Source organism: Hakea prostrata, chromosome 7 (assembly GCF_041222555.1).
Source record: "Hakea prostrata isolate BN-2017 chromosome 7, UWA_Hpros_2, whole genome shotgun sequence".
NCBI lineage: Eukaryota > Viridiplantae > Streptophyta > Magnoliopsida > Proteales > Proteaceae > Hakea > Hakea prostrata.
Window position 1 is genome coordinate 73,708,361 of NC_142606.1, and position 10,849 is coordinate 73,719,209.

At 38.5% G+C, this 10,849-nt stretch overlaps 1 protein-coding gene across 2 annotated transcripts in view; it reads left to right on the forward strand.

Moving 5' to 3' along the window:
* Positions 1 to 6,834, forward strand: part of LOC149012048 (vacuolar cation/proton exchanger 3-like) — a 122,900-nt gene extending 116,066 nt beyond the window's left edge. For both annotated transcript variants that reach the window (XM_089160921.1, XM_089160922.1), the window contains one exon: positions 5,690 to 6,834. In XM_089160921.1, coding sequence (XP_089017047.1) covers positions 5,690 to 5,700 — 11 coding nt within the window. In that variant the 3' untranslated portion in view covers positions 5,701 to 6,834. The remainder of the gene's footprint in view (positions 1 to 5,689) is intronic.
* Positions 6,835 to 10,849: the final 4,015 nt, after the last annotated feature.

The following is a 10,849-nucleotide window of genomic DNA, read 5'->3' on the forward strand; positions in this document are numbered from 1 at the left end:
ATGAGAAAGTTCAAGAGGAGACCATCAAGACTGCTATATTCAAAGTGAAGACCAACCTGCTTGATATTTTTACAAAGACATTGCCTAAAACTATTTTCAGCATATGATGGCCAAGTTGACCTCCAATGAGGTCTTTGCTTCAACTCGGAGGGGGAGTGTTAGCATAGGTGAAACCAATAAGGAAACAAAGACAAGGTCTTATTGTTACTCTACTTCTCACCCTGTGCTTTCCTATTGTAACTCTACCTCTCATACGTTGCACTCGTCTCTATTTATAGGAAATAAACTCTCCCCTAGATGCAAATAGGACAAACCAATAGGATATTCGCCACTGCGGATGTAGGTTTTCCTCCTTGGGTGACTAAACCACATAATATCCTCATTCTCCTTTCTCCATTAGTTTTACTTAAATGCTTTTGGACACCAGCTTTGAAGATTGACTTGCACAATCATATTTTGAGATATGCAATGGAAGTAGCATGTTAGGGCCTTGAGATCACGCCATGTGGAGGAGAGAGTTAGAACGTTACCATTGGTTTGTGGGTTACAAATAGGGGGGAAGGTGCGAGGAAAGGATATGGTTGTTATGTAAGTGTCTGGGAGTTGCTCCCATAAGTGATAAGCTTTGAGAAAGTCGTTTGAGGTGTGGCACGGCCACATTCAACGGAGACATATAAATGCCCCTGTACGGAGAAGTGATATAATCCATATTGAAGGAACTAGAAGAGCTAGGGGTAGACCTAAGATAACCTTAGGAGAAGTGGTGAGAAAGGATATGTATAGCTTAGGCCTTGTATCTAGCATGGCCTCGAACAGAACTAATTGGAGGGCAAGAATCAATGTAGCCGACCCCATTTAGTTAGGACAAGGCTTATTGTTGTTGTTGTTGTATTCAATTTAATGTTTCAAGTATTCGATCCACAAGTTCCTAACATAAAGGGCTTTAGCCGGTAGGTTTACCCTATTTTTACTCCATATATATGTACCTTACGCCGTCTTACAGACTCATTATGAGCTTTAATGATTTTTATCTTATGTTTTGGGTGAGTGTTTAGTAATGTTGTTCAAGAGGTTTTGAGAGATCTCCGTTGTAATTTTCTTCTATATTTATTGAATTTTTTCTACCCGTGGACGTAGCACATCGAGTTTGTGTGTGAGCCACACTAAATCTCGATGTTGCTTCAATTTGTTTTCATTTCTATTCATATTTTCTTGGTATTCGTTTTAAGAAATTGGTCATGAGCTCTTGATTTTTTTGATTTATACATCTATGGCTTTTACATCAGCAAAATATGACATTGATAAATTTGATGGCATTATCAGTTTCAATCTATGGCAAGTTTGGATGTTGGTGGTTCTTACTTGGTAAGGGATGAAGAAAACCATATTTGGGTAGACAAAATCTGCAGCCACCCACCCCCATTAAAGAAAAAAAAAAGAAAAAAGAGAGAACTTCACTCCTATTTTAGCATTTCTGCATGTACCTCAGAAACTAAGTGGTTTGAAACATATCACAAGGCGACTAACTCCTGAAGTTCTCACATAGAATTTGAAATTGTAGTGGATTTTAAGTGGCTATGTCACAACCCCCCCCCCCCCCGATGTTATTGAACCCGCCCCGAATACCTGGGATGTGATGCACAGTCACAAGATCAAGTTATAACCACAATCACAAATAGCATACACAATACCATAATCAAGAGCAAAGAATTAGTATAATATATTAAATAATGCTAAAGGAAATGTCACTAGTCATCAAAATTGGGAAGAAAGAATAGGAAATACCTATGTGTCCAAATCTATTAAGGGTTACATCTATTCCAATTCATATCTCAAGTAATACTCAGTGATCTTAAGTTCTGTATCTATATCCAAAACCGAACTAAATATGCCCTTTGCCTACTACGTAGCACCATAGCCGCACTCCATGTAGACACACGAACTGTTATGCCTCTTGCTCATCAACTATAGGCATCTTGTGTGCTTCTGCCATGGCATAGTATTCCTGGGTTAATGTCCCATCTCAACCTGTAGATTAATCTAAAGAAGATAATCCAACAAGGATGAGTTACAAAGAACTCCGTGAAGCAAAACAATCTACATATACAAGGGTGATATAATTGCAACATTCAATAATGCCCCAAGTGTGCAGCTAGGATGTTAACCATGCCAATATCTTTTTAAGCCACACACATCATGTAGTACACCAACCTCCTTTTGGAAGTCTCATATAGACTCCTCACGGCCTCCAACTGACTCTTGGGTGTCACGACAGAGGTATAAGGTAACCAGTCCACATCACAACCAGTGTATGGGGGTTACAGAGCTACACTCTCTCATCACCACCATTGGTATGAGAACTTGCGTGTGCCAAAGATATCCCTAGCCTAAGGCAAAGTCATCTACATATCATGTTATATATAGTTCAGATACCTTCCCTCATGTTTAGTGCCCTTTAGGATCAGTATACTTAGTGATCGAAGACAGAATATTTAGTTTGTAACTTTAGTCATGATCGAGCAGATGATGAGGTGGTGATACTTGACAATAAAGAGATTCCTCAAAGTGATTGTTTTAGGTACCTAGGTTTAATCATAAGTAAAAGAGGTGATTTAGAAGATGAGGTTTCCCAAAGAATTAAAATAGGGTGGATGAAGTGGAGAGGTGCGTCCGGGGTCTTATGTGATCGACGTATTCCATTAAATCTTAAAGGAAAATTTTATAGGACCGTTGTTCGACCAGCTATGATGTACGGTGCAGAGTGTTGGGCTGTTAAAAAGAATCATATAGATAAACTCAGTGTAGCAGAAATGAGGATGCTAAGATGGATGAGTGGCAAAACTAGGATGGATAAGATAAGAAACGATCATATTAGAGTTGGTCTGGGAGTTGCTCCCATAAATGATAAGCTTAGAGAAAGTCGTTTGAGGTGGCACGGCCACGTTCAACGGAGAGCTATAAATGCTCCTGTACGGAGAAGTGATATAATCCATATTGAAGGAACTAGAAGAGCTAGGGGTAGACCTAAGATAACCTTAGGAGAAGTGGTGAGAAAGGATATGTATAGCTTAGGCCTTGTATCTAGCATTGCCTCGAATAGAAATGATTGGAGGGCAAGAATCCATGTAGCCAACCCCATTTAGTTGGGACAAGGCTTATTGTTGTTGTTGTTGTAGGTTCAGTATCCTTATGCACCTAGGATACCAATCCTCACGAAATCCCTTCTGACTGTTGGATTAATACCTCGGAACCCTATTGTCATCAACATGATAGGCTAGATGCCTCTCAGGTCTCCTCACGGGATGCCTACCAATTGTTGGACGCCCACGAGTCCAACCCTCAACATATGCAACCCTACCACTAATGATACGCCAATAGGTCTGTGTCTCCTCATAGAATGACTACTAACTATTGAATGCCCACTAGTCCCTATTGCTATCTCAAGTCACTCGGCTTCAATGCCCATGTCGAATGGTTAGTAGCATGTAGTTGGGAAACTTTACCATGCATTTAGACATCATAACGTGCACCAACAACACTCTATGCATTACTAGTGGCACCAAGGGCAATGGTCTAAACCACAACCCCAATGATAGGTATACAAGGTATATGAGTTCCAAATCCCAAATAAGCATTCCATCTCATTATATCATGTAAGTAAACAAGGATAACAATAAATAATCATTCCCAATGCATTCCACATGTTAATAATGCTCTCTAGCATATCAATACATCATGAGTATGGATTAGATGTTAAAGAAAAACATAACAGATCATCCAAGCATAAGTGTGTTGTTTTCCCTCACCTGAACAACGTCCAAAACCCTTTTAAAGCCTTGAGATTACCCAACCAAAGGTTCTAGCAGATCATTGTAAGCCCTAGTGACATGTCAATGCATTTACAATTAGAGTTTTGAGGCAAAACAGTCAAACCAAACATGCAAACCAAGACAGCAAAGGGGTGGTCGGTCAAACTGGCCAATAGGCGATCGAATGCCCTAACAAGCCGCATGGTGCACTCAAGTAGAACTCTGATCCGATTTGCACAACTTTGTTCCCAAATCCTTAATGGGTTATAGGTTGATCTAGGACACGTACTTCGTCTTTGAATCACTATTCTAAACACCCAAACAAGAAACAAAGACAAACCCTAAAGATGTCTCAGATCTTAAATTTGAGAATCCTTTTTTGGAAGAATTCACAGTCGAATAAAGATACAAGCCCTATTCCTCATGCGTGATCTCATTAAGATTGTTAGAAAACAAACTTTAAATAATCAAAACAGCAGCTGAACTTGAATAGAGAAAAGAGAGAAGAAGAAGAAGAAGAAGAAGAAGAAGAAGAGAAGAGAGATGAAGAACCAGCAGAAGAGGCCTATGATTCTAGCTAAAGAGTCTAGAGCCCTTTTATTTATAGCTTCTAATGAATCTAATACAACTTGAGAAACAAGTGATTGTCCTCTAGAGAAAAGAAAGAAAAAAAGTACAACTTTAGTAACTTTCTAGCTTCTAAAATAGAAAGTTTTGAAAATAGAAACTATGCTTTCTAGAAACTCCCAAAACTTATGTAGCAAGACTCCTACATTAGAAATAGAAAGTAGAGTAGCATCACTAGATTAATACTGTTCACGTGAATAGTAACATAAACAGTAAAAACAACTTTACTATTCACATGAACAGTAAAATAGCCTAAACTTGTGTATACTTCAACAAGGATTGATGGAAAATCAAGGTTTCCCAATCAAATCAGAATTCTAGCTAAGGTTTCACATACCTAACTCCCCAAAAACAAAGGATTAAAGTAACTGTAATTGGGAGAGTCAGTTACTTGCCTTCAAGGTCAGGAAAACGTTAAAGATGCGTGATTCCTTCAGCAAGAATCGCCTTCCTTTGGTCTCACACATACTCTCTAACTTTCTCTAGGTCTCACGGCCGTCTATGAACATTAAATTCACGAAGTTGGGGTTTAAAGGGCTTCAATGAAGGTGTTGGGAGCAAAAATCCCGAATTTGCCCATATTGTCCGACCAACAGCCCCTAGTACTTTCAGTACATAGGTATTTTTTAGTCCAGTTGGACCCAAAGGACCCAAATGCTTGTACAGGCCTAGGGATCATTCTAAAGGCTCATATTTGGACTAGGGCACCTCCCAACTCCGACATTCATGAGCTGGAAATCCACCAACCCAAACCGTTTGGATTCATGTTGGATCTTCTTCCGGTTTCCAACAAAGCGGCAGGACCACAATCTTCAACATCCAAATCCATGGATTATGATGCTAATCCAATAGTCTCTAATTGGATGACCCACAACTTCTACTAGACCCTCGGGTTCTCGGACCTGCAAGTATGATTTCAGCTTAGGATACTAGAGGTTATCACAAGCTAAATACATGGGGGATCTTCAACGATCTTGATGCCAGCTTTAGGTCCATAGACATTTTATATTGCATTGGAAAATACGCCTAGGATAATGGCTGAATTTCATGGAAACTTCATTGATCTCGTCTTTTTACAAAGCAAATTGACTTTGTTTCTTGAACATCACTTCTGTTTCTATTGTAAATAGATTTCCTTCTTATGTAAAGAAGACTTGTATCATGCACTCAGCAGGCTGTCTAATTTCGTATACATTTGAATACAAAATCATATCTTGGATCAATATAAACATATGTTTTTGTATAATGTACAGGGGACAATTAAGTGATTTGACGATCAGCGTTGCATGAAGCGCCAAAAATTTCACTTTATGCAGGGAAGCCAGTCTGTTGATGAGTGGCTGCTTGTCATTTAAAATAGGCTTGCTGTCAGCTTCTTGGTCCTTGTGATCGTTTAAGGATCATTGGCAGCCTCTCCGCCTTAAGATGCTGGAGATTTTGGGCTTTTGGAGGAGATTTAGTAACATTTGATGCAATTTGATAAGATGGTCGTTGCGTGTAGGGAGGGTTGATACTCATTTGACCTCACAGTGGGTGGTAGATGCTCTTACATTTCTGTGACCTCTTACTATCCACTTGAGGAGGAGGGGGAGAGAGAGAGAGAGGGGGGGGGGGGGGGGTTGATAAGGATGTAATCACTGAAGGATTTATACTAACGGTAAATGTTACATATTCAGTACTGTCTAGAAGACCAAAAACGCAGCGCTAGCTTGTCACTTTGGTTCACATCATCTAGTGCTGCTCTTGCATTTTTCGTTTCCCTGAATCGATAGTGTAGGTAGGGCCTTCAAATGGAAGTTCTTGCATCCATTCCATTTTCGTAGCAGTGAACATTTAGCAGGGTGTTGGATGTTGTCAGGTAGAGTTATCATGATGATAGATGAGGTTATTTATTTATTTTATTTTGTTTCTTGATGAAAAAGAACGTGAACTTAATCACTTATTTCAATTTGGTAGTGGTTGTTACCAAAAAGTTAAAATTTCAAGTTGGTAGTCGTAGTTGGCTGGTCTGGTCTATGCTGCGCTGCGCTGCCTCCAAGGGAGCTTCAGAATCTATTCAGATTGCTGGTTAGTCTAGTCGACCTGAATCAATTGACTTCTGTTCTTTAACGGCTGTTACCATAGATCTGGCTGGTTTAACACCCCCCCAACCAAAAAAAACTACACAGATCAGGCTGTTGATTGGGATTCGGACTTAACAGAATGTCGTGCATGCAATTTCATATAAACCTACGAAAATCCCACAGCGTCGACTTGACTGCTGATTTTTCTTTATTGCATTAATAAACGACAAACCAACCAATGGTTTACCAAGAGAGAACGAGAGATCTGAGTAGATGAATGCATAGAGGACATTAACATATTCTGATGAGTCCAGTTTGAACCAATGCGGAGTCATTACGAAAGAAGTCTCCAAAATGTTTATGTTTCTAACAGGAATATAAAGTTTTGAAAGATCTAAAAGGGGAATGGAAAGAATCCAAAGAAACCTCCACCAAAGTGGAGGACCGAAAAGCTATGGAAGGGAAGTTCTTCATAAAGAACACACGCGAAGAAGAAAGAACACATCCATTTGTCATTTGAGGGGAGGGGAATAGAAGAGCTTTTATCTGTAAAATGAGGAAGAAGAGACTGAAAAAGAGTGTTTCTATTCTAGGAGTTTAGATGAGAAAAAGATGAGACAAGGGAACGGAAAGATGAGGAATGGAGGAAGTAAAAGAGTTACCTCTTTTTCTAGGTATCAAGGATCATTTCCAACAATTAGGGGTGTAAACGACCAGATAGTGGTAATACTATATCCGCATCTTATTATATTTGGACGGATTCGGATAATATCCTATCGGTTTTCAGACGGATTCAGTCGAATTTGGATGATAATCGGATAATTATTTTCTTAAGTAGATTCTTCCAAACAGGCATGAATACAAATTGAATACAATTTTTCAACTACCTGTTTACATGTTTACCATTTTATTTGTGAGGGCTAGGTTTGAAATTTAAGAATTTAACGACTTTGGTGGTTATTTTAGTAGAAAATCTAGAAAAATAGTCACATATCACAGGTAAAAATTTATAAAATAATAAAAATAAATTCAAATAAATAACTTAATCGGATAATTTTATCGCACGGATTCGGATACCCCTTAGCAGATGTGAATTTGAAAGCGAATTTCGGTAATCCATTTACACCCCTACCAACAATGGCAGAACAACCATTACCAATTTATGTGGTTTTAGAAATTAGAATCCAAAGGTCCTTGAGAAAACGAGTTGCTTTCTTTAATTATGGTGTTCATAAAAACAGTTTTATTTTTATTTTTTAAGGTTAAAAAAAAATCCCCTGATTAGAGGGATACCTGATACCACTCAAAAAAAGAAATTTTCACTAAAATTTTAGTAATTTCAAAAGAAATTGTAATTTAAAGCCATTTTTTTAATTAAAATTTTGAAAACTATCAGGTAACTGTCAATAGAATTGATTACAAAACAAAAGTAGGTTTGGTGACCACCAATGGGTAAGTTTTTTTTTTACAACTATTCTGAAACAACGCTCGAGTGATTTAAAACATTACAATTGTAGATGATTTAATAATCCTTGCACTTATGATCAACCATTTTGCTCAAGTCGTGTGTTAGAAATCAATGCTTTCTCTAACAATGAAATAAAAAGATAACCTGTTGGTTCAGAAAAAAATTACCAATCATAGTCGAGTTCAATAATGAATTTGGGATGAGAACCACTTTTACGTTAATGGTATCATGAAAGGCTAACTGATTAGGCTAAAAATGAACCCCGTTCAACATATTGGGATGAGGTTGAAAAGATACAGTGATTCTAAAATTTGTGGTAGTTAATGGGAGTTTTTTTTTTTTTTTTTTTTTTTTTTTGAGAAATAAAGGATTTTTATTGAAAGCAAAAACCTCTATTACAACCTAAACCTAGCAAATCAAACAGTAAAAGCCGGTAAATAAGGGGTGGAGGGGAGTTGATGGTGAAGAAAGCTTCTTGTGTGAGAGCACTATCCTTGGCTAAAGAGTCCGCCACCATATTAGCCTCACGAAGAATGTGTCTGAACGAGAGAGACTCAAAGGGTTCTTTGAGATGTAATATGTCTGCAACTATTGGGTATATCTTCCAAGGTGCATTTGAGAGAGGATTTTGAAAATACAGATGATCGCTTGGTTATCAGATTCTACCTCAATGTTTGATAAGTTGAAGTTGAGAGCCCAAATCAGTGCTTGACGAATGGCTAAGGCTTCCACCTTAAGGACATCTTGAGCTTCCACTCCTTGCCCGAAACAAAAAAGCATGTGTGGTTGGTAATCTCTCGTTATACCTCCATAACCTGCAACTCGTCGGTTCTGGAAGAGGGACCCATCCACATTTAACTTGATTTGAGGATATATAGGTGCCTCCCATTTAATGTTGTTATGGCATATGTGAGTGAGAGTTTCCTCTGCTTGCTGGCAATAAAATTGAAGACCTTTTCAGATTTGAAAGTGTGACTAAGTAGGAGATGGAGTCTCAGTTGAGTCTATCAATCTAGTATAAGCTTTCCAAAATAACCAAAGAGTTGTTAAGATCTTAATTGTGGGTTTTGTGGTTGTTTCTGTATGCCAATGGATGATCATTTGTGAGACTTTGTTCTCCAGGTTTCCATCTATGACCATAATGGGAATGTATAGGGCTTGCCAAACTGCTTCTACAAATGAGCATTGTATGAAGATATGATCATGAGTTGTATTATCTTCACCACAATGTAGGCATAGGTGAGAGCATGAGCACCCTCTTTGGAGCAATAGTGAGGTAGTTGGTAACTTTTTATGAAGAACCTTCCAGAGGAAATGGGTGACTCTCGGATGCAAAGGCAGTTTCCAGAGTTTATTTTAGATATGTTGTTGTACCTCTGGGTTTGCGGAAGAGTTAGTGGCCAGCCTATATGCGGATTTGACAGAAAATTTCCCAAGAAGTTGTCCAATGCCGATTAACCTATCAGACTGTGATGACAATGGTAGTGGGATTGTAAGTATTCTGCTGACCAAGTCTGGCGGCCATCATTGTTGCAAAGTGGTTCTATTCCAAGAATGAGTGCAAGGGTCAATTAAGTGTTCCACTTTTGAGGAGGCAAAATGGGCGAAAGGATAACAACCCCTATCCAGATTTGTATTGGGAATCCATTTGTCTGTCCAGTGATGGATTTCTTGGCCATTTCCTATTTGCCACATTAGCCCTTTTTTGAGTAATTCCTTTCCCTTGAGCAATGATTTCCATTCCCAGGAATCTGTTGTATTAGGAGCAACTTCCAAGAAAGAGCAATTATAACAGTATTTCTGTAACATCAACCGTCCCCACAACGTTTGTGGATTTTGAAGTAAATCCCATGCCTTTCAAGACAGAAGGGCTAGGTTAAAACCATATAAATTCCTGAAGTTGAGCCCACCTGTGGATTTAGGTGAGCAAATAGAGATGGTATGTACTTGTTGCTTTTCACCATTAGACCAAAAGAAAGCTCTCATTTTCTTCTCAAGCTCCTCTATTATAGCAAGTGGCAGACGAAAGCAGGACATAAAGTGAGAAGGCATAGCAGCTAGAGTGGATTGGATTAATACCGCTTTCCCAGGAGAAGCCAAATATTTGGATTTCCATCATTGTAGCCGTTTATTAACTCTATTCAGGAGAGTAAGACAATGTTTTCGTTTCAATTTGCCTGGAAAAAGAGGAATCCCCAAATAGATATCATCTGAAGATGTGGGGGAAATGTGAAACTGTGTTGACAATTCTCTTTTGACTACCGCTGAGGTGTTTGAACTATAATGAGCCCTTGTTTTTTGGATATTTAATTCTTGTCCAGAGAGTTCACAATACTAATTGATGACCTGAAAAAAAAAACTTTTGCTTCTTGTTTTGTAGCATATCCAAACAATATGATATCATCGGCAAAGGCTAGATGAGAAAGTTTTTCACCTCCTTTGCTTAACTGTATACCTTTTAATTTCTTAGTCTGAATGTGTTGTTCTAGATGAGACATTAGCAACTCCGCACATAGGATAAACATATATGAAAATAAAGGATCGCCTTGCCGAAGTCCTTTGGTAGGAGTGAAAGAAGTAGTGGGTGAACCATTAAGCAGTGGAGTGTATATAACCGTGGTTACACAGAACATGACCCATTGTATCGATTTATCTAGGAATCCATATGCCTTCAAAGTCTGTTTGAGAAAGCTCCATTCAAGTCTATCATATGCCTTGCTTATATCCAATTTTATTGCCATCAGACCCTTTTTCTGCTTTTTGTGTCTGTGAATTTTGTGCATAAGTTCATGAGCGACCAAAATATTGTCTTGTATATGCCTACCTTTAACAAAGCCATTTTGTTGAAAAGAAATTAAGCTGGGAGGATCTTCTTCAAGCGA